We start from the raw sequence: 26,107 nt of genomic DNA, 5'->3' as shown, positions 1-26,107 counted from the left end.
TCTTTGGTGGCACTTGGTCCTGTACATGGAGCTCAGGTCACAAATCAGTTGACGTTAAGCAATGTTGAGCACGGAGAATCCTTGAATGGCTGACATTTTTTTTTACTACAAGACTCTTGAGAATTTTTATTATATCAGTCCTGCCCCACAGCGAAACATGTGATACATGTGGCCTCACCTTAGGCAAGTGAGTTTGTTCAAAATTGCCTCTGTTCACCCAGCAGACATATGGGTACCCGGTGGGATAAGTCGACTATAACATTCTAGCACCTCACAGGCAGCCTGGGTTATCCACAGTAGTAATAATCAGATTATAATAAATTTGTAGCGCTTTGAGCATGCACTAGTGCATGGAGTCTAGCTCTCTACAAATCCACAGTATTATTATATTATTATTATATTGCTTTGAAGGGATGATAAAATGTTTTATGATATGCTTGTAAATACAAGTCCATAGCATGGTTTCAAGGTTGCTAGGTGTTTATAAGGCAAAATTTTTTGAGGAGAGTGTAATAAAATATTATTTGAAAAGATTCATACTGTATAACTTTTTAAAATTGTGCAAGTATTAAAGTATTACCTGTTGTGTATGCTTCTTAATATATATTCTCCTTCTCTGTGGAGGATTCATACCAAATGGCAATTAATGACGGTGTTTGTTTCCCTGTCTGACATTCATCATGAAGGGGATAGGGGCGGTGGGATAGCCTAGAGGTTAAAGCGTTCGCTCGTCATGCCGGAGAGCCGGGTTCGATTCCCCACATGGGTACAATGTGTGAAGCTCATTCCCAGTGGCTCCGCCATGATATTGCTGGAATATTGCTAAAAGTGGCGAAAAAACCATACTCACTCACTCATGAAGGGGATAAAACACAGACTGCTGTAAGTTTAAGTCAGTATAATGTTTCTGAGGGAGGTGTACATGGTAAACTGCAGCATGGTATTTCAGAGGTATAGCACTATAAAATGACTGCATTCTGGACTACTACAAGCAGGCATTGATGCACGCTTGCACATCACCACATTGAAGACAACAATAACATGTTTAGACACTATATGTTTACCTTTCATCCACTTGTATTCCATTATTCAAACTTGTTACATCTATCCCTTCTCAGCAAGTGAAGTCCCTGCTGGTCAAAGATTACTTGTCATCCATGGGTTTGTGGAGGAGCTGGTTGTCAACAATGATCCTGAATATCAGTGGATTGACAAACTTCGGACTCCGCGGGCATCAAATGAAGCAAGACAGAGACTCTTCTCCAAGCTCTCTGGTAGGTTGGGTCTGAGCCCACTCAACAATACAGTAGTTACCATAGGCTTTGTTTCATTTCTTGTATCACCCGTGAAGGTCCGGGTTAGAATATTGATCTTCAGTAACCCATGCTTGTCGTAAGAGGCAACTAACGGGATCAGGTGGTCAGGCTCGCTGACTTGGTTGAAACATGTCATCGGTTCCCAATTGAGCAGATCGATGCTCATGCTGTTGATCACTGGATTGTCTGGTCCAGACTCGATTATTTACAGACCGCCACCATATAGCTGGAATATTGCTGAGTGCAGCGTAAAACTAAACTCACTCACTCACTCATTTCTTTATCGATTTCATTATGGTAAGGAAATATTCTTTTAGAGATTGGATTATGGATCTGGCAAAACAGCACAATCTTAGGTGAAAGAAGATAGTGTGAAAATCCTTTATTGTATTTTGTTGTATGCAAATTTAATGTGTTCAACAGCATACTGAGACAAAAAAATTGAACATTATAAATATTGTTGATATTTCATTTGTTTAAATATTCTCTACCCTTCAATGAGCGCTTATTCCACACAGACCCAGATCTTCACGGGTATCAGGAGGCGGCAGTTAATGTTCACTTTTGGAAAATGTGCACAAAAAGTGTACGAATTGTGCTTTGCTTAAAAGGACCTGGCTAGCTATTCTCGAAACGTTCGTAGCCCTACAAACTTCTTAAGCCCATTTTTAACACATTGGCTATGATCAAAGTTTCGAATTCTTAGGGCTACGAACGTTTCGAGAATAAGGGCTTTGTTGTTTTTCTGTTTTGCCTACTTAAATTATATAGGTGTGTAGGCAATAAGATCTGCCTCTTCCTAAGTAATGATTTAACATAACTACATTTGATAGAGAATTTCTAGTCCTTGCATAACTGAATTGTCAGGCCAGCAGCTAAGTAGCCATATTAATATTTTTAAATAAGACAACAGTGCAAAGGGCGAACTCCGACACTGATATTGATATTCTGGACTGAAAACTGAGCAGCAATAGACCTCATTACTCCAAGTCAATCTTGAAGAACTGTTACTGTCACATAGACCTGCATGTGTGTTGTTGTTTCAGGTGAGCTACAGCGGAAGATTGGGGTCAAGGTCATGGAGATGGGAGGCAATGCTGTCCTGGGGTGAGACACAGGACTTCTGAGAAACTGAGATTTCTTGAATCTGGCAGTCCAGCCCTAAAAAGTCCTTAAATTTACATCCTTATAAGCTAATGGTTGCAAACTCTTCATGGGTGTGAAATAAATTGATGTATTGTGTAATAACCTTTTCACGCATTACCACTACATGGTATAGTCTGTTTGCAGTGAAAATGTACCGATGAAGTTCACTTTAAACAATAAAGTAAATCAAATAAAGTGAAATTTAGATTGCGAATCCTTATAATTTTACCCTGCCAATTGAACATTTAACTCTCATAATTTTATTCAACTTATGATAAAAGTTGTTTAACAAACGATCATAGATTCAAATTGTTTTTATTGATTTGTATTACAAGGGGGTACGCGCAGTAGTTGGAACAGTGAAACAAATGCACGTGCTGTACGCGATGAGCGATAACTTACACCAACCTTACGTGTTCTCGGACTTTCATTTAATGTGCATACCCCCTTGTAATGTTCAATTGGCAAGGTAAGGGTATGAGGATTCGCAATCTGTAAGGTGTTTCATCAGTTTTGTTAACATCAGCTAGGGGGTTGTCATTGACTAGGGGATTGTCATTGATTTTGTGCGTGACATGCAGGGGTGGTGTCACTTTGTACATATTTCATTTTATTTTATTGTTATTTTTTGGGTTGGTGTCATTCACATTGTATATTCTTCTTCATAAAAATGATCATCCCCCTATCCATAAATTATGAACGGTCCCTAACTGAAGTATGGCTTACTCTTTACCCTGATAAGGCTCCAAGATTTGTAAGCGCCACACCCATGATCATGAATTTCACCGAAGTGGTAAAAGCACAGAAATGAAGATGTGAAACATTTGTGAAATTGTTGCTTTCTGGTTACCAAGCAACATTTCTTTCAGACCAAAGATTGTCCTTTTACAGTGGCTGTGTTGGGTTCATCTTATATTTGCACTGTTGAACTTTGGTAATTATCTCTGTTCTCAAGCTACTGCCATTGTTTTGATCTGGAAGGGGAGTCCGGCATTGTAGTCCGGGGTATTGGCACCGCGGTCACCATCACAAAGTTCACCGGACAGTTGTCCCCTATTGGGGTCTCACCTCTCAAGGAGTAAGTGTTTTCTTCAGTCGTCACTGTCCGACTCTTTTCTAGCTAGCTTCTCAATGCATAGTAAATAAAATGAAATTAAGGTTGAAATATATATCTTTAACAGTACCCAAGTAACTATTTTGTGGGAATATTTCTGTAAAGTCTATTAACTGCTGTAATTCTTTGTCCTCTAGTAACTTATTAACAAGCAAAGCATCACTAATATGATATCATCATTTGTGATAATTACCAAATTTCAACCTTAGTTTAGTAGCTGCATATTTATTGGAATTATTTATCAAGCATGATTATAATGATTTCATGATTTTGTAAAATGTATTAATTTTGAACTTAAATATTCAGTTTGTATTGATATTGAATTGTGTCTTTTTTAAAAATGATATTTTATTATGTGTTTCTTTTTGATGACAGTATATTTGTGTCCGATTATTATTTCCTACAAGAGCAAATCATTCTCATTGAAGAGTCAATATTTCACTCAATGTCCTGACAAAATGGCAAGTTAATCTGATATTTCGACAGTAACAGTAACATTCATCATCATCATCAACATTATCATCATCATCATCATCAGTGCAATGTATTCACTTACTATGTCTCACCAACAATTGTATAAACAACAAAATACATCTATTATATTTGTATATTCATTCATTCCTATATTTTCAAGTACAAAATGTTCACAAAAGCATACCTGCTGGAGTTTTGATACTGTCCTAATTACCTTTTTAGGAATCAAAAAACTTAAATAATATTTATTTGAAACTGTTTGTACTAAATTTGTTTCTTTTTTAAATTTGAGTTGAATAGAAATTTGTGGAAACAGTGAAAAATCTAACAAGAGTGATCAGATGTTGCCATAGTAACGGTGGTTGAGGAATCTGTATTTTATCTTCCTGCATATTTCATGGCCCAAGATTCTTAAGCCGATTATTTACAGACAGCAGTTTGTTATGTCATAGAGGTGACTAAAATGTCTTTTTGGTGGTAACAATGAGTTTGGATAGTGCTTTGATGGGTGACTTCAAGGGAAGACAACTCTGATGGTGGAGGTGGCACAATGCCAGTCACCCTAACATCCACAACACCTACTACCACACAATGTGTGTCTTCTTACTCCTTTCATCCTTTATATCAACAATGCTTGTATTTTGGTAAATCTACACTTTATCTGAAATTACCCACCTTTGATTTTCATAAACATTTCACCAACCAATCAGATATTGAGGTTAGGTAATTTTGAAGGGAGGTAACTCATATTGCCTTGAAACCAAAGCCACTGTCAGTTTTAATGGACAAGAAGACACCCTTCCCTCAAAAAAATGTATTTTACCTTATCCTTACTCATACTAATTGGTCTAGCATATGAGTCAGGATAAGTAGAAATGACATTTTTATATAAAAAACCAAACATTTTCTTTACCTGTCTCTAAGGTTTTCAATGTTGCATTTCTTGCCAACTTCCTCAAAATCAACAGGACATAGCACTCATGCTGTTGGTATTGACTACTTAGCACTGATACTGGTTTGTTCTCCCCTTCTGATTTGCCGCTGACTAAGAAGCAAGGCAAATCATATTGGAATGAAAATCAAGGGAAGATAATTTCAGAACAAGTTGAATGGGTCAAGGGGTTATTGCAGCTTTAGAAAACAAGCCCTGGACATAGAGAGGGTGACCTTGACACAATTAATGCTCGCACTATTGACCACTTGTTCATGGTTCAATCTTCACTTCAGTTGGTGTTTACTTCCACACAACACCCAGCACAATCACTTGCTGAAGAAAAAAATAAGAAAACTTCTTATTTATAGTCTGTTTGGCTCAGAATCGGACCGATGAATTGCAACCTAACTGGAAAACTACTAAACATATAATACTCAATGAAACACTGATCATAATCAAAACATCAGACCAACTCATGATTTATTTACAGAATTTATGTCCTAAAAATAAAAAAGTTGTTTAACAAACTATCATAAAATTTTTGATACAGTTCACTATGTGTTACTAGGGAGGAGTGCAGAGAAGGGACAGCCAGGTGTTCGAGAAATACATGCACAAGTGCCAACAAAGTTATTGATTCATTAACCTGTGCTGTACCGTCTCCATCCTTTCTCGCACACCTGGCTGTCCCTTTCTTTGCACTCCTCCCTTGTAGCATAGAGAACTGTGTCAAAATTTTAATGATAGTTTATTAAACAACTTTTTAATTTTTAGGACATAAATTCTGTAAATAAATCACAGAGTTGGTCTGATGTTTTCATTATGATCAGCGTTTCATTGAGTATTTTATGTTTATTATTTTTCGAGTTAGATTGCAATTCATCGGTCCGTTTTTGGCCAAACAGACTATAGTAGTAAATTAATTTTTGAAAACTTTCAATTTGTAATTTGAGCAATACTTTTGTTTTAAGGTTTTTAAGGAGCCACTTACAATTTAGAAATGCAAATTATGAACATGGATTTACTGATTTAGATATAAAAGTGACAACGATAGTTATCTGTCTGGGTACAATGTGTGAAGCCTATTTCGGTGTCCCCCACCGTGATATTGCTAGAATATTGCTAAAACCCTACTCACTCACTTACTTATCTGTCATAGTTCTCAAATACAAAATTATTGCTGACAAGACTTTATCTTATCTTGAAAAAAAACAAGAAGCAAGACTTACAGATTCCTGAACCACTGCGTTACACTGAATATTAAGTGTTTGTTCATGGTCCTTCCTAATATATTTGCTTCTGTATGCTCTACATGGTGCCAAACGGAGCCACAAGTCTTGTATAATGGTATGTCTTTCTCCAAGAAGTAGTTCAGTGGCATGATAGTCAAGTTTTGCCATTTTGTTGACTAATTCGTACTTTTTGTATAGTTTGTACAATATCAGCTTCTTTTTTCTGCATCTTGCAAACTAACAAAATCAACTTCATTAGGTTATGCTCTGTCACAGATGTTTTGGTTTTTTGTTATTGAAACATTTCTCTCCATGAGTAAATACAGCTACAGGTGGGTATCTGTATCAAAGGTTGGCTTAAATGTCAAATTCTTCCAATTTTTAAACTTATCCTATCTCATGTCTTGTACTCTCTCTCTCTCTCAATTCAACCTGCAGAGTGGAAACGAACTGCAAATAAAAATCCTTGGCCTCACTTGCCCATACGCCCGAGTGTTCTATGCTGTCCCTGTATAAGGACACCTGGGGAACATCTTGGGAAGCATGCAGCAAGCACCACCACCTGCTCACGTGACCATCTTACCTTTATCATTCCCTTTTTTGTCGCACACTGGTGTGTGGACATATACTGTAATCTCTCAGAAGTGGTTCTATGCTACTCTTCTACTGCTTTACCATGGGCAATAATGATAACCCATATAGGAAGAGAAAGTTTTGCATCCAGTGTAAACAATGTTTTCTACAGCAGACCCCCACACTGTGTGTGTGGCTTGTATTGGTTTCTGCAATTTGAATCGGTGCTGCAGTCAGTGCAAGCACTTGCCTGATGCTGGTTTCGTAACAGGCCTCCCTTGTGTAATGCTATCTACGGTTGACTTCAGGCTACACAGCATCAGCTGTTTGCACTGTCCTGATATGAGTAATCTGTGACCCACCGTCCGACCGTGTGATAAGTACAAGACGTGAGATAGGACAAGTTTAAAGATTTGGAAATTTTAACAATAAATTGTATATATATATTCTTATCCTATCTCACGCGATGGTTGCCCACCCGGCCTCCCCACTATTCAGATTGTTTAAGAACGAGAATGATTAGGGTTAGATGGTCATGTGAGCAGATGGTGGTGCGTGCTGCATGCTTCCCAGGAGGTTGCCCTTATAAGGGGCAGCAAGGAACGCACGGGCATATGGGTAAGTGAGGCCAGTAGTTCCACTCAGCAGGTCGAAGTGAAGAGAGAGGGTACAGGAGGTAAGATAGGATAAGTATATAAATATACAATTTATTGTTAAAATATCCAGTTTTCACATATTTTCTGTGTTCAATCATACATGAATATGAAAATGTTTCTGTTCTTTGCAATTTTATCGGAGCACCTTTTATTGTAAAGTTTCAAAGGAGCGTTTCCCTGGCGCGACCAGTTGTCTGAAAAAGTGAATCTATGACCAAGTTTCTATTGACCTACTTGTACAAACTATGCAGTACTAACTGATCTAACCCTGCATGCCTGCTAGTATTCCTGCATGGAGCTCTAACCCAGCCTTCTTGTTTCACGTGTGTCTGTGTTACCATCAGCGAACTGCTCACAGACCGCTGTGAAAGTTTATGCTATCTGAAAACAGATTCTATGTCCCCAGCTGTACATACGCCCAATTCCTTCTGTACGGTATGCTCCCATTCGTAATATGTGCCGTTTGTTACAGTTGAAAACAACATAGGGTTGGTTGAATCAGTTATACCAATACCAATCAACCCTGATATACATCTGATATAATGTTATACAATGATATATATACAACACAGTGTGGCTTTCTACTTCTTCATATACATATCTATACAGAGAATAACATCATGGGATCACTATCTCAGTCATAGTCTGAGGATATACATTTTCATAAATATATATTTAAAAAGTAGTATCCTATCTCACGTCTTGTACTCTTTCTCTTGAATTTGACCAGCTGAGTGGAAACGAACTGCAAATAAAAATCCTTGGCCTCATTTGCCCATACACTTGTGCACTCCATGCTGCCCCCTTATAAGGACTCCTGGGCAACCTCCTGGGAAGCATGCAGCACACACCACCAGCTGCTCACGTGACGATCTTACCTTCATCATTCTCTTTCTTGTCGCACACTGGTGTGGTCGTACACTGCAATCTCTCGGAAGGTTTTTTACGTTATTCTTCTACTGCTTCATCATGGGCAAAAATGATAACCCATGTAGGAAGTTTTGCATCCAGTGTAAAACAATGTTTTCTGCAGTGGACCCCCACATTTTGTGTGTGTTGATTGTATTGGTTTCTGCAATTGGGATCGGTGCTGCAATCAGTGCAAGCACTTGACTGACGCTGGTTTCACTGCTTACAAGTGGGAAGGGTCCAGTCGCTTGGCAGACAGGGACTCCAGGAGGCAAACTGATGGTTCTGGCCCTTTTTGCCCTAAGAAGGCCAAAAGCCCACCCAGCTAAGTCAGCTCACAGTTCCTTTAGTCCTACGCCGGAGAGAGAAGATTTTTTGGAGGTTTTCTGACTCCTATCTTTCTGAGAACCTGCGTCGGTTCCTGGGGTCAAATGAATCACCGTCACCAAACTGTGCTGTTGAGTCCCGTGTGGTCGTGATAGATGAGGCTTCGGCCCGGGATAAGGCATCCGATGTACAGGATATCAGAACTACTATGATGTCATCCCGATGGGCGAATTCCCCAACTGATTCGGCGAATCGTGGCAGGAGGTCCGACTCTCCAGTTGCTGGACAGTCCCCATTTTTCTTGACCTTTCATCGAATTAGACCAGTGGTTAACTACCGCCTCATTGCCTCATGCTCAGTCAGGAGACCAAAGCGATTTGTCAAATCAGCCTGATTTGCAGAATCAATTGTTGTCGTCGTTTTGCCTCTGGTTTCACCGATTCACCAGTCCTCAAAGTATTGCTCCCATTTGTCAGGCTGTAGGAGTTTGTCCCATCGATCAAACCCATTTCGATGAACCACTCCCATTCTGCGAATCAAGCCCATTCAACGAACCTTTTCCATACTAAAAATATGGAATTTATATATAAATTATATATTTATATAATTACCCTATCTCTTGCGATGGATGGCCGTCCGGCCTCCCCACTATTCAGATTGTTTTTCTTGCTCCAAGAACGAGAATGATTAAGTCAAGATGGTCATGTGAGCAGATAGTGGTGCATGCTGCATGCTTCCCAGGAGGTTCCATAGGCATCCTTATAAGGGGGCAGCATGGAGTGCACGAGTGTATGGGCAAGTGAGGCCAAGGATTTTTATTTGCAGTTCATTTCCACTCAGCAGTTCAAATTGAAGAGAAAGAGTACAGAACGTGAGATAGCATCAGTATATAAATATACAATTCATAATTAAAATTTCCAATTTTAAAATGATCATCACATTTATACATACATACAATGATAACATAGTCAACATTAACTTCAAATTTCAAGCTTCAAGTCAAAAATTGTAAAATGTATTATGGCTTGGTAAGCTAAACTTATGTACACAAAACACTTTTCCAAGCACTCAAAATGTAGCAGTACATATGACAATATGGAGCAGTCTTTTCAGTGAATGGAGAAACTATATTTCTTCTTAATTGTCTACTCTAACATATGTATATATTTTGTAAAATTAACTTTTTAAAAGTTTCTTTCATCTATTATCTTTACTTGATCAAACAAATTTAACTAATTCGAAATGCATCTGTACCACACACAAAAAAAAACAGGCAGTAACCATAAAAGAACTAATTGGAAATTACAACACAGCAAAAGATGTCAGTTCCTGCTGCATCAAAGCATACCCTAATGCTGATATAATAGAGATCATAGCATTGGTTACTGTTTTGATATAGGGCAGTATTCCTAAAAGACCCGCTTGCTACAAGAATATTTACTACTAAATGTCACCATATTACACCAACCATATTTTCCACTGATTATTTACCTCTGTGAATTGCAAGACTAATAAGTTTTTTCGGCACAGCCCCAGGTACTCTGAATGACACCTTTTTCACATTGTTCTTTAATATTTTATTCGATGTATTAACATATCTTTTAACAGGTTCTTTTATCTAGTTGTGATTCTCACCTATTTTAGCTCACCTGGTCAGATGATCAGAGTGAGTCTGTGCCACAGCAGGTTGTCCAATGGGGTTGAACGTGTTGTCACTGTCTCTGACCTATTATGTAGATGTGAATACATAATGCCTTTTATGAAGATGTATATATGTTATATTTGGGATAAGATTTTCTTAGGGAAGTATAGATTCTAGTACTTTTGGGTTAACTCCCAACCAGGAATCGAACCCACACTCTTTAGGCAGCAAACCACCAGCACACGAAGTCAGCAATTAACCCATTCAACTTTATGTACTCTTCTGATTTTATAGATATTGATGGGTGGTGGGGTAGCCCAGTGGTTAAAGCGTTCGCTCATCACACCAAAGGCCCAGGTTTGATTCCCCACATGGGTAAAATGCGTGAAGCCCATTTCTGGTGTCCCAAGCTGTGATATTGCTGGAATATTGCTAAAAGTGGCATAAAAGTAAGCTCACTCACTCACCCATCATAGATTTTGACCTTGGAAGCTGTCCAATTTACACTTGTCAGAGGGGTACACAAAATTATGTTCCCTGTTGTGACAGCAGTATTAAGATGCTGATTCTAGTCTGTTAATGAGCATGTAACATGCAAAATATTTATTGATATAGACTGTGCAAAGAGGGATGGTTCAGTTGTCCCCAATGTGTGGTGAGGAGTTGTGTCCCTTAGTCCCAGTATCTTATAGCAGTTGTTCCAGTCTCAGTTTTGCCCTCAGTGTATCTGGGTTTGTCACATCCAAACCCATTCTTGTTGGTTTAACCAAAGAATAAATGTCATAGACCTGGATGACTGTTCAAAGCTGTCAAGGGGCGGTGGGGTAGACTAGTGGTTAAAGCGTCTGCTCGTCACGCTAAAGACCCTGGTTTGATTCCCCACATGGGTACAATGTGTGAAGCCCAGTTCTGGTGTCCCCTTCTGTAATATTGCTTGAATATTACTAAAAGTGGCATAAAACCGTACTCATTCACTCACTCAAAGCGGTCAATTACATTTTAAGTTTTAGTTGGTGTGGTGGAATGCCATGTTTTGCAGTGTAACAGCAGGATCATGCCACTAGATGTATACTTTAAACATTGTACATTGCTGGGAATCAAACCTTTGGCTTTGCCATGACAAGCAAACTCCAGTTTTGCATCCCACCACCTTTAACAGCTTATACGAGTGTAGGCTTAGTTCTTGATTGTGGTTACGGCCTACCTGGTATGTTCATACAGATGAAACTTACCCATTTTATAGCCTCTGAAAAGTAAGGATGCCCATTTAGATTGATGTTCTTACTGCTTTATTGTTGATTTGCCATCTGTGGATGTCAAGAATGGATGTAAGGGTTGTCCCCCGAAAGCTTCAGGTCAATATGTATTGTTGGTGAGCTTCAGAACCTTTTGGTATTTTTTATATTCAAATCACATTTTTTTTAATTACATTTTTGCAATGCAGCATTTCTCATTATTTTCTTCAAGTTATTTTGGTTTACATTTGCACTTTTTGTATCACATTAACTGACAGGAGTTTGATTTCCTAGAAAACTGATTTTTGACATATTCTTATAGCCCTGTCAAAATAAATGTTTTCAAGTTAACAGTGTATGACTGGTAGCAATATCATTAATAACGTTTCTCTGGTAGCAGCTAAGTTAACAGTCTTACTAGAAGCGGCAATATAACAATGTGTCACTGGTAGCGGTAAAGTTAACAATGTTTCATGGGTAGCAGTAGGTTAACAATCTGTCACTGGGAGCTCACTGGTAGTAGTAAAGTTAACAATGTGTCACTGGTAGCAGTAAAGGTTAACAATGTGTCACTGGTAGCAGTAAAGTTAACAATGTGTCACTGGTAATAAAGTTAACAATGTGTCACTGGTAGCAGTAAAGTTAACAATGTGTCACTGGTAGCAGTAAACAGTTTAACAATCTGTAACAATCAGAACATCAACAATATTTACAGGGGTAGCAGTAAAGTTAACAATGTATCACTGGTAGCAGCTAAGGTTAACAACAATGCAGTAAAGTTAACAATGTGTCACTGGTAGCAGTAAAGTTAACAATGTGTCACTGGTAGCAGTAAAGTTAACAATGTGTCATTGGTAGCAGTAAAGTTAACAATGTGTCACTGGTAGCAGTAAAGTTAACAATGTGTCACTGGTAGCAGTAAAGTTAACAATGTGTCACTGGTAGCTGTAAAGTTAACAATGTGTCACTGGTAGCAGTAAAGTTAACAATGTGTCACTGGTAGCAGTAAAGTTAACAATGTGTCACTGGTAGCTGTAAAGTTAACAATGTGTCACTGGTAGCAGTAAAGTTAACAATGTGTCACTGGTAGCTGTAAAGTTAACAATGTGTCACTGGTAGCAGTAAAGTTAACAATGTGTCACTGGTAGCAGTAAAGTTAACAATGTGTCACTGGTAGCTGTAAAGTTAACAATGTTTCATGGGTAGCAGTAAGTTAACAATGTGTCACTGGTAGCAGTAAAGTTAACAATGTTTCACTGGTAGCAGTAAAGTTAACAATGTGTCACTGGTAGCTGTAAAGTTAACAATGTGTCACTGGTAGCTGTAAAGTTAACAATGTTAACAATGTGTCACGGGTAGCAGTAAAGTTAACAATGTGTCACTGGTAGCAGTAAAGTTAACAATGTGTCACTGGTAGCAGTAAAGTTAACAATGTGTCACTGGTAGCAGTAAAGTTAACAATGTAGCACTGGTAGTGTCACTGTAAAGTTAACAATGTGTCACTGGTAGCTGTAAAGTTAACAATGTGTCACTGGGTAGCAGTAAAGTTAACAATGTGTCAAGCAGTTAACAATGTGTCACTGGTAGCAGTAAAGTTAACAATGTGTCACTGGTAGCAGTAAAGTTAACAATGTTTCATGGGTAGCAGTAAAGTTAACAATGTGTCACTGGTAGCAGTAAAGTTAACAATGTATCACTGGTAGCTGTAAAGTTAACAATGTTTCATGGGTAGCTGTAAAGTTAACAATGTGTCACTGGTAGCAGTAAAGTTAACAATGTGTCACTGGTAGTAGTAAAGTTAACAATGTGTTACTGGTAGTAGTAAAGTTAACAATGTGTCACTGGTAGTAGTAGAGTTAACAATGTGTTACTGGTAGTAGTAAAGTTAACAATGTGTCACTGGTAGCAGTAAAGTTAACAATGTGTCACTGGTGGTAGTAAAGTTAACAATGTGTCACTGGTAGCAGTAAAGTTAACAATGTGCCACTGGTAGCAGTAAAGTTAACAATGTGTCACTGGTAGTAGTAAAGTTAACAGTGTGTCACTGGTAGTAGTAAAGTTAACAATGTGTCACTGGTAGCAGTAAAGTTAACAATGTGTCACTGGTAGCTGTAAAGTTAACAATGTGTCACTGGTAGCAGTAAAGTTAACAATGTTACACTGGTAGTAGTAAAGTTAACAATTTGTCACTGGTAGCTGTAAAGTTAACAATTTGTCACTGGTAGCTGTAAAGTAAACAATGTTACACTGGAAGCAGTAAAGTTAAAAATGCTTCACTGTTAGCCATTACATTAACAGCATATCACTAGAACCTGTAATATGATGAAATGCACATACCTTGAGTTGGAAATATGGAATGTTCTGTCCATGAATACCATCTGTGTGACTAGTTAAAGGTATTGTACATCAAGGTTTATCCAGAGAGCCATGAACCCATGTTTGATGTTCACTGCACATAGAGTAGCCGGGTGTGAAATAGCATTTAGCCATCCATCTATGAAAACAGCAGCGCAACTACCACTGCAGTAGAGAGCTTAGACATAGTCGCATAGAGATCATCATAAATACCTGGCCATGCTCACTCTTCATCTGTAGTAACCATGACAACACATCAGCATATTGCTGCATGGTGATCCAGTTGCTTAGCAATTATTGCTTAATTTGTTTTGCAAGAAGATTGAAATTTGTAACACACTGACCAGAATGACATATATGAATGCTATATACGTGGGTGTGATACATGTTGTATCCTGTATATAGTGAAGGTGCTGTATACTGGGTGATGATATGCTATTTACAGTGAAGTATAGGAGTGATACAAGGCTATAAACTAGGTGCAGTGTAGGTGCTGTATACAGGGTGATAAGGTGTTGTATATATTGAACATTGCAGTGATACAAGTCTGTATACTATGTGTAGTGAAGGTGCTGTATACTGGGTGATGATATGCTATTTACAGTGAAGTATAGGAGTAAATACAAGGCTATAAACTAGGTGCAGTGTAGGTGCTGTATACAGGGTGATAAGGTGGTGTATATATTGAACATTGCAGTGATACAAGTCTGTATACTATGTGTAGTGAAGGTGCTGTATACTGGGTGATGATATGCTATTTACAGTGAAGTATAGGAGTGATACAAGGCTATAAACTAGGTGCAGTGTAGGTACTGTATACAGGGTGATAAGGTGGTGTATATATTGAACATTGCCCTGATACAAGTCTGTATACTATGTGTAGTGAAGGTGCTGTATACTGGGTGATGATATGCTATTTACAGTGAAGTATAGGAGTGATACAAGGCTATAAACTAGGTGCAGTGTAGGTACTGTATACAGGGTGATAAGGTGGTGTATATATTGAACATTGCCCTGATACAAGTCTGTATACTATGTGTAGTGAAGGTGCTGTATACTGGGTGATGATATGCTATTTACAGTGAAGTATAGGAGTGATACAAGGCTATAAACTAGGTGCAGTGTAGGTGCTGTATACAGGGTGATAAGGTGGTTTATATATTGAACATTGCCCTGATACAAGTCTGTATACTATGTGTAGTGAAGGACCGCCTCCGTGGTGTAGTGGTTAGAGCATCCGCCCGGAGTGCGGAAGGTCGCGGGTTCGATCCCCGACCGCGTCATACCAAAAGACATTAAAATATGGTACTTGTTGGTCCCTGCCTGGCGCTCGGCATTAATGGGTACAACAAGGACTGGTCGGCTCGGAGTCAGTATAATGTGTCTGAGTGGGGTATTCATGCTTCACTGCGGCATGGTATCTCAGTGGGCTAGCACTATAAAACCAGCTTCAGTCTGGGGTAGTACAAGCAGCCGCACCTACACATACACACGCATACACGTCGTCATATGAGCGAAATATTCTCAAGCCCGACGTTAAACCCAATTCCACCACCACCATGTATAGTGAAGGTGCTGTATACTGGGTGATGATATGCTATTTACAGTGAACTATAGGAGTGATACAAGGCTATAAACTAGGTGCAGTGTAGGTACTGTATACAGGGTGATAAGGTGGTGTATATATTGAACATTGCAGTGATACAAGTCTGTATACTATGTGTAGTGAAGGTGCTGTATACTGGGTGATGATATGCTATTTACAGTGAAGTATAGGAGTGATACAAGGCTATAAACTAGGTGCAGTGTAGGTACTGTATACAGGGTGATAAGGTGGTTTATATATTGAACATTGCCCTGATACAAGTCTGTATACTATGTGTAGTGAAGGTGCTGTATACTGGGTGATGATATGCTATTTACAGTGAAGTATAGGAGTTGATACAAGGCTATAAACTAGGTGCAGTGTAGGTGCTGTATACAGGGTGATAAGGTGGTGTATATATTGAACATTGCCCAAGTGATACAAGTGTGTAGTGAAGGTGCTGTATATGGTAAGTGAATGTGCTGTATACAGTGGTATAGTGTAAACTGATAGGGTGCATGTAAATATACATATATATATATGTTGATGTATATATCATATATATGTGTGTAGTGAGGTGCTGTACAATGGGTGATAATACTGCTGATTTATAGTAAAAACAGATGCATGTAGGTATGTAGTGATAAATGGCTATAATTGAAACAGGTGCAAGTGTATATACTAGTTGATGAGGTGCTGTATACTATATGAGGTGGTAAACAGATGTGTGATACAAGGCTGTATATACAGTGAAAGTGCTGTATACTAGGTGATGAGGTGAAATATATAAACAGATGTGTGATACATGTGTGAGTAGAAAGTGCTGTATACTAGATGTGAGGTGAATATAGGTAAACAGATGTATGATAGAAGGCTGTATGCTAGTTGATGAGGTGCAATATATACCGGTAAACAGATGTGTGATAGAAGGCTGTATATCATATGTAGTGAAGGTGCTGTATACTAGTTGATGAGGTGCAATATATACCGGTAAACAGATGTGTGATAGAAGGCTGTATATCATATGTAGTGAAGGTGCTGTATACTAGTTGATGAGGTGCAATGCTGTATACTGGGTGATGAGCTGCAATATAGTGTACGTGCTGTATAAACAGATATGTGATACAAACAGCTGTGGATACAGATGTGCTGATATACTGGTTGATGAGGTGCTATATATAAACAGATGTGTGATAGTGTATATACATGTATAGTGCTGTATACTGGGTGATGAGGTGCTATATATAAGCGATGTAAACAGATGTGTGATACAAGGCTGTATATACATATATAGTGAAGGTGCTGTATACTAGTTGATGAGGTGCAATATATACCGGTAAACAGATGTGTGATACAAGGCTGTATATACATTTATAGTGAAGGTGCTGTATACTGGGTGATGAGGTGCTATATATAAACAGATGTGTGATACAAGGCTGTATATACATGTATAGTGGAGGTGCTGTATACTAGTTGATGAGGTGCTATATATAAACACATATGTGATACAAGGCTGTATATACATTTATAGTGTAGGTGCTGTATACTGGGTGATGAGGTGCTATATATAAACAGATGTGTGATACAAGGCTGTATATACATGTATAGTGAAGGTGCTGTATACTAGGTGATGAGGTGCTATATATAAACAGATGTGTGATACAAGGCTGTATATACATGTATAGTGGAGGTGCTGTATACTGGGTGATGAGGTGCTATGTATATAAACAGATGTGTGATACAAGGCTGTATATACATGTATATGAGGGTGCTGGAGTGTGTGCTGTATACTAGTATAGTAGGTGCTGTATACTGGGTGATGAGGTGCTATGTATATAAACAGATGTGTGATACAAGGCTGTATATACATGTATAATGGAGGTGCTGTATACTGGGTGATGAGGTGCTATATATAAACAGATGTGTGATACAAGGCTGTATATACATGTATAGTGGAGGTGCTGTATACTGGGTGATGAGGTGCTATATATAAACAGATGTGTGATACAAGGCTGTATATACATGTATAGTGGAGGTGCTGTATACTGGGTGATGAGGTGCTATATATAAACAGATATGTGATACAAGGCTGTATATACATGTATAGTGGAGGTGCTGTATACTGGGTGATGAGGTGCTATATATAAACAGATATGTGATATAAGGCTGTATATATAGTGAAGGTGTTGTATACTGAGTGAAAAGGTGCCGTATGTAAACATGTGTGGTACAAGGCTATACACCACTATACACAGATATGTGATACAAGACTATATATATAGTGAAGGTGCTGTATATAAACAGATGTGTGATACATGGCTATATATCATATGTAGTGGAGGTGCTGTTTACTGGGTGATGGGGTACTATATGTAACTTGGTTTGGGATTTATATTAGTTTGTAAAAAACTACAGTTATGGAATCCAGAGATCCAATCGTATGTTACAGTTATGTGGAAAGTGAGTATTCGATGACACCTTGTGATAAAAATGTTTCAAAATTCAGAGCTTAATTTAACTTGGTAAAATAGTGATTAACAAATGAAATCCTGAGAATTGTTTGAGGTAATAACAAATAAATATCTATTTGTTTATTTATTCCATTTATTTTTCACCCTGCTAAAAAGACTAATAATTTACTGAATACCATTAATTTATTGGAAGGCATATTGAAAAACTGTTTGAGAAAATCGTGAAATTTATATGTCAGTGATACGACAGATTTGTTTATACATTTTCTCTCTCCATTTCAGTGGCCGTCATGTAACCTTCATCGGTGTCAGTCGTCACAAACGACCCGTCTCCATGACAACCTCACCCCCAGTCTCCCCCCACAAACAAGCCAAGTGCTGGTCCCCACCCCCAACTGCCCCACCCCGCCTTCATGGGGTCATGTGTTCACTTTCCCTTCCAGCTCCCCTCCCCCGGGACACAATTGCCCCCTCCTCCTCCCCGACACCTCACCGCAACTCCACGTCGCCTGTCCGAGTCGCTGTTCCCGTCATCAACCCCATCATCAACCGCCGATCCTCCGACTCCGATCTCAGTTCACCACCCCGTGGTGAGTAGCTTTGATAATTAATGTTAGATTTCCACTGTTTCTTATCGGCAGATTTCTTTTTATTCTCAGCTTTATTTTATAAATTTTCAAATTTGTAGAAATTTAGTGATTTCTACTAACAGGGTCTCTTTCCACTATGCCTTCTTAGTACTATGACTATTTCTGCTATTTGACTTAGACATACAACAGTCGTACCTGACAATCTCTTGGGCACTGGCTCATTAAGTGACCCCCAAATCTTAGGGTTGCAGCACGAATCGCCTGACTTTCATTCTTAGACTGGGGCGATGGCGTAGCCTAGTGGTTAAAGCGTTCACTCGTCCCGTCGAAGACCCCGGGTTCGATTCCCCACATGGGTACACTGTGTGAAGCCCATTTCTGGTGTCCCACGTCCTGATATTGCTGGAATATTGCTAAAAGCAGTGTAAAGCTAAACACATTCACTCATTCTTATACTACTCCCAAAAAGGTAAGGATTGTCCAATTCTTTCATGTTATTATAGTTAATCTGACTTTGCATGAAATATAACAATAGCAAAATGACAAAAATGGTGTTGTCCTCCACTTTTTTATACTTTGGTACATGGTTGTACCATGCTTGTGGATCTCACCAACATTTCAAGTTGTCCAGCTCTGACCATCATCATTATTATCTCATGTGAAGCTAACTTCTTGTGATAATCTGTAGTGCTGTTCATGGCGGCATTAAACACAGCATCCTTGATCATGCTCTGATATATAGGTTTACAATCTGCTGATACAGGCAGTTTAAGCTGTAATTAATTTATTGTCATCTTCCTGTGAAGTGTATTATGAACAAGACCATCATGGACCATTAATGTATTGGAGATATTTTTATATAATTGTGCACACAGTCATCATTCAGAAAAATATCCCCAAAAATATTCAGAGACCCAGATAAGCTGCGTATCCGGGTAAAATACGCATAGAAAATTTCCAATTACGCATTGAAAAATAATTATTGCGTACCAATTACGCATTTAAAATGTTAGATACACAAAAAGTTTAAAACAAATGCGTACAGAGTATATTTATAAAAATCGATTGCGTAATGAAAAAGACATCGATTGGTATCAAGTTGTACTGTTAGTATAGGTCTAGTGTTGTACTGTCAGTATAGTATGAGTGATTTTTTATGAAATCATTTCCATTATATTTAAGTTGGTTTTGATTAGGTATGACATAAGGCAGAACATACCTGCTTAGTAAACTTACTCAATGACATAATACTTAGGTGAGTAAAATGACTGAAATACGCACATATTTAAAAGCAGTGGGTAACGGAAAATGAAATACCCACTCAACATTCATAATACCCACTCCAAAAAAATACAGTGGGTACAGTACCCACATGAGCTGAATCTTATCTGGAGCTCTGAATATTTGTGATTCCTATCTTTATGTTTTCAGTATATATGCTGCTAGATTCTTGTGTCACTGAAGTGACATGAACAATGCTATAGTTTGTTTATATCAAAATGTATTGTATGAAATGAAGATTTGTAATTCTGGTTGAAGCCATTATTACTATAACCTGCTACAGCCATCTGTTCAGTGTGTTTGTTGAAGGCTGTGAGATGTTTCCGATCTTATGTGGTATTGTAAGGGCAAACTGAGAAAACCAATTTCATTAAGCATTTATTGAAACAAAGACCATTCAGATCATGAAAATGCAATTTTTGAACGAATAATGACACAATATAAATTTGATGAATTCTTGTCAAATAATCATGTTCCAACAAATATTCTTAAGTAAACGTTGAAAATTTGAAAACTAAAATCTTGGTTTAATAACTCACTCAAAGTTCCTTCATTTCTCTTCCACTTTCCAAAGTCACAACATTTAGTTTTTTAGGCACAATTTTTAGCATAGGAAACATAGGATCAGATTATGGAGCAATTAAGCAATCAGAAGTAAGGGGTCGGGTACGAGAATCCTTTTTTTTAACTTAATGACCTCCTGAATATTAATTATTTATGTATTAAATTATATTTTTGTCCAGACATATCAGCAAACCAGTATTGTTACTCAAAGCGTAGGATAACTTTATGATAGGTTTGGGGCAATCAAGCAAACAAAGATAAGAGGTTGAGTACAAGGGTCCATTCTTTCACATAATTGGGCTGAAGGGGTCGTTGTCGGCACGGGTACTACAGATATGTACCCCAGGTACGTTTCTGTATACAGAAACGTCCCCTGGCCATAATGAGAATACAGAAACGTACCCTAGGACGATTCCATTCCCATTGTGTCGTATTCTTGATCGGAACTGTCATGCTGTTGTATTAGATACATTTGATTGCTTTATGTAAGTAATGAGAATACACAGTAATGGATATTTCGCGATGCATATGAATACCACTCGCAAATCAGTTGAACGGGAACAACTACATGCGTTTTCGGTTTTGGATTGAGGAATATGGACTCGTCCGCCTTTTAGGGTACCGGGTACGTTTCTGTATTTTGACTTTGTTTAGGGTACATATCTGTATACAGAAGCTTACCTAATACGTACGTATCTGTAGTACCTGTGCCGACAATGACCCTTTCAGCCATAATGGCCTCATGAATATCAATTATTTGTGTATTAATGTCGAGAAATATCAGCAAACCATTATTGTCACTCAAAGATACCATGTTGTCTTCTGGCAGATAATATCAATTGATAATTGAGGTCATGGGATCAATATTCCAGGGCAATGTCAGCAACAAATTTTAACCCTGTTTTTGGAGGGTCAGTTTCTGTTGCCTGTATGTCATTGGTTTTCTCAGGTCAACCTGTTGTTGAGTGTTATGCTGTTGTTGAAACGCAATATTCTTACATGTGATATCGTTACCCACTATGTATTCTTCACATATATATTCCCTCCAATATGGTGTTAAGTGTAGTTAATTTGATGTTCCGTCTGTAGAGGTTGAGTTTCGAACATCGAAAGAGCGTCGATTCTTGAAGAGGAGTAAGTATTATGTGGTGTATAGCATGGACTGAGGTTTGCTTAGACAGTGTGTGTATCGTCTTAAAACATTCTGTCCACATGGAACTCGTCTGCTGTATTCCAGTATCTAGCAACTTGTTTCCAGATTACCTCCCTTTGGCATGGATCACCTCCCTTTGACAAGAATGACCTGTGATGATTTCCCTATCTTTTGAGACTCTGTGTTTGAAATATGGTGCTAGCTCTATCTCAGAATCACTCTCCATGATGATTAACTTTTTAAAAATCCCAGGAAAAAGTAGCCTACCTATAAGGTGGTTTTAACTTTGACTCCAGTGAATGACATGTCAAGACATCTGTCTATTTCTATTCTTCCCAATCTGTTCCCTGACAGACCCACACATCTGACTGTTGATAGTCCCTTGCATGATGCTAAGTACCTGGAATACAGCGACTATTCAACTGTAACACAAACTATAAAGGATTGTAATGTATTAAAACAGAAATACGAAATACATTCAGTGTACTGAGGCGTTATTGTTAAGTGACATTTTATGCATTAATGCTGACATAATGTCTGAATAACCATTTTGAAGTAGGTACCGCTATATCATTCCATACTGATCATATGTATTTCAAACAGTTTCAACTGTTTCTGTTCACTGGCATATTCCAACTTAGAATGCCTAAAGGTATACTTTATATAACACACCAATTGCTCAGATCGATGCTCATGTTGATGATCACTGGATTGTCTGGTCCAAACTCGATTATTTACAGACCGACGCCATATAGCTGGAATATTGCTGAGTGTGGCATAAAACTAAACTTACTCACTCACTTATATAACACACAGTGAACACATTCGTGTAATCCTACTTTTTACTATCTTGTTATGGTATCCCAAAGCATGTAGCCTACTTAAATTCTCTATTCTGTCCATCTAAGAAGATGTTTTTTTACCGAGGTAGATCTGCAGCAGTGAGAATGGAAAATAGCCTTCAGGACCTGGATTATCAATGAGAGATTTGAAAACTTGTTTTACAGTACATTGTATTTGGAAAATAAGAATTTATAGTTCTTCAGAGAACAGAGATAAAAATATAATGTTTCAACAAAACATTTCAGTATTTAAGTACTGTGTCACTGTAGATCTTCACAATGCTTGAACATGTTATAACAATCTATACTTAAAAATCATATCATTATAGAATAAAGAAGTTGTCATCCAGAAAGTATTTTGCCGTTAATATGATCTTGTAAACAATTTTTCAAGATTAAGCAGACATTTAGAGCATCTCTCAAAGAAATGAGACTGGTTCTCTCACTGAACACAGCTCTATTACAGACCAGGTAAAAAAAAAGTAGTGGAACCATCCCAAGTTTGAAATTTGTAAAGAACAGGAACAAAAGAAAATTTAGGAATTCTCAAAAGTCTAATATATCTCATCTAAGGCTTAAAATTGAGGAGTGTGGCGTAAAACTAAACTCACTCACTCACTTAAAATTGAAAGTATATGAATATAATTTTGAAAAGCAATATTTATCCCACACACTCTCTGAAAATTCCCAACGGGCATACCTGTGAAAGGTAGTCATTTGATAGAGTTAGGAAAATCACTAAATCACCAAAAGTCCTCAACAAGAGTCGCATCCTGTTGGATCCTCCAGGAATGGTTTCAACATTTGTTATGGATATGAATAGGGACTTTCATACATTTTTTAACATTTAGTATTTCTTTGAAAATTTCCTCACTTATGAACTTAAAATCACTTTAAAAATCTGAACATGCCAGGTCGCTAATGACAAATTACGTAATGTCCTGAATAGTCACTTGTGAAAGGGGAGCGTGTGTGCACGTGTTCTCACACCAGTTTCATGTCCACCCTCATTCACTGTCTCACATGGGGCAGTGGTGTAGCCAAGTGGTTAAAGTGTCCGCTCATCACACGGAAGACCCGGGTTCGATTCCCCACATGGGTACAATGTGTGAAGCCCATTTCTGGTGTCCCTCGCCATGATATTGCTGGAATATTGCTAAAAGCAGCGTAAAACTCAACTCACTCACTCACTCACTGTCTCACACTCTGCCCAGTGTGTCTGAACTAACCTGTTAGCCCTCTGCACACCATTGTTTCACATTTCTGTCATTTGAGACTTGTGTTGATCCAGTTATCTAAGACGTTTTGATTTGCTAAGTTAATTCAATTGCATCCTCTATCCATGCCATCTGGTCCAGACTTGATTATTTACAGACCACCGCCATATAGCTAGAATACAGCTGAGTGCGGCGTTAAACAACAGCTAACCAAGTAACCAACCAACTATCCATGTCAGGATAGATTGATTCTGAGTTTGAATCCCTGATTTGATCTGATTATGATTTTTGTTTTGACTGCAACCTTGATCAAGAGTGATGGAAGCCTTTGAGCTGCATCAATTTGGAAACTGTTCAAAGCAGCATTAAACTTCCACCCTTTTCTAGTCTAGAAGTTGTGATCAATTTATTGTGTCCTCTCCTTTCATATTGTCAAGAATCCGCAAGGGGCGGTGGGGTAGCCTAGTGGTTAAAGCGTTGGCTCATCACGCCGAAGACCTTGGTTCGAATCCCCACATGGGTACAATGTGTGAAGCCCATTTCTGGTGTCCCCCGCCGTGATGTTGCTGGAATATTGCTAAAAGCGGCGTAAAACCAAACTCAGTCAGTTGGTCAAGAATCCGCAAAGATCCGGTTAGAATTGAGCTTCAGTAACCCATACTTGTCTTAAGAGGTGACTAACGGGATCGGGTTGTCAGGCTCATCATGACATTGTGTCAGAATTGCGTAGAATGATGCTTATGATATTGATCACTGGATTGTCTGGTCCAGACTCGATAGACATATAGCTAGAATATTGTTGAGTGCAGTGTTAAACAACAAACCAACCAACCTAATCATATTGTCACACAAGTAGACAGATCTAGAACAGAACGGTCAGATACTAGGACGATATGACTATTTATTATATAAGTGGCACATGTAAATAGAGAGAAATTTTTCTCCCATCATTTTCTCATCATTAGCATTTACAATAAGTTGTAAGATCAGGATCATCCTATCCAATCATTCTTTAAAATTTATCAGTTGGCTTATTTTACCATGTTTGCGTCTTTTCTTCCAGTGAAAAGGGCTGGTCATTTATTATCTTAGAAGAACGACAGTGAGATTATGTAGTGAATAAAACGTTCTCCAGAAATGAAACAAAACTCTTACTTGCTTGACAACAATACAAGAATCTGTATCGAAACATCGCATAATCTGAATAAAGAATTTGTTCATAAAGTTTGTCCTTATCCAAAACTCAGGGTTGATAGGAGAGGAAGAGTGTAATGTTCTATGCCAAAAATACCATTTGATTGCTTAGTTGTTGGGTCCATACGATTACTTCGCCGCAAATAGACGTAACAGTGCTGATGCGGCAATGAGCACTCCATCAGATTACTGAGCAGTTAGTTAAATCATCAGTACAATACAAATAAATACATAGGTAACTGACAGTGCAGGGTTCAGGGGTAGACTAACACTTAGTCTCTGAATATATATAATTTCAATTGTAACAAATAAAGCCATTTATATTGAAATGGAGACCAGAGTTTTCGAGACTGATAACATCTGCATTGGGGCTACATGTGCTGGGGTCATTATCAGTTAGAAGTCACATCATACTACCATCAGATAACAGTATAAGTGCTTTAGCATTGCAGGGAAGGCTTGGCTGTAGGGAAAATAATATGGTTCAGGGACTGTGAAACAGACTAGGTTCAGGCGCTATGACATTATCATCATCAAAGCGTTCCATGTCTAGGGCAAAAAATATCATAATGAGTTTGTTTATAAGTACAATCTTTTTTATGAATTACGGTCTGAACAAGAATGTGTTTATGAAGAGCTGGATGTATTTTGAGATCTTTTAAGAAGTTTTATTCTTGCACATAGGCAAAAGCTAGCGATAAAATCACATCTTAAATTTGAATTATTATGATTTAGATAATGTATCTTCATAAAATATTTAAGCCTCATGATATTTCTGTGCGAAACATACACTGTAGCTAATACTGGATGTTCAAACGCTTTGTGGCAGTTCTAAGCACCAAAATAATGAGAGTGAATACATAGATGTTGTTTTATGAAACTCTACAATATTCTGAGTTTTATTGCATTATTTATGGTATTTTGTATTACTCATGTATTTATGTGTTTTTTTATGATAACCCATTTCTTTCAGCTGGATGTGTAGCGTGTGTTGTTGCAAACAACCCATTTTCAGTGTTTTCAGTAGCAGATTTTATTGTGGATTCGAGTTTTTACTGCATTGGCTTACCTCCCTTGCTGCAGTGTCATTTAAGGCCCAAATAGAACCCAATAAGATGCTGTGTGTAAGAGTCAATATGCTTTGAGTGTGCTAAAGTAAATATTTCTACATGACAGTATTGTGTGCTTATAAATAAACTTGGATTTTTCTTATGATACATGTATATTATTCTAGATGAGCGTATAGTTAAAAAATCACATAATATTTCACAGGTTTGAATTTACAGTGTCTTCCATT

At 38.0% G+C, this 26,107-nt stretch overlaps 1 protein-coding gene across 1 annotated transcript in view; it reads left to right on the top strand.

The window, feature by feature from the left end:
* The window catches only part of LOC124280729 (C2 domain-containing protein 5-like), a 53,967-nt gene that overhangs the window by 5,936 nt on the left and 21,924 nt on the right, over positions 1-26,107 (top strand). Inside the window, 4 exon segments of the mRNA XM_046716713.1 lie at positions 1,119-1,274; positions 2,363-2,423; positions 3,418-3,540; positions 18,252-18,559. Coding sequence (XP_046572669.1) covers positions 1,119-1,274; positions 2,363-2,423; positions 3,418-3,540; positions 18,252-18,559 — 648 coding nt within the window.

The sequence above is a fragment of the Haliotis rubra genome, unplaced genomic scaffold (assembly GCF_003918875.1).
Source record: "Haliotis rubra isolate DU_JTF1 unplaced genomic scaffold, ASM391887v1 Scf272, whole genome shotgun sequence".
Taxonomy (NCBI): Eukaryota; Metazoa; Mollusca; class Gastropoda; order Lepetellida; family Haliotidae; genus Haliotis; species Haliotis rubra.
Note: the sequence above shows the minus strand (reverse complement) of the source record. Positions and strands in the feature narration are given on the sequence as shown.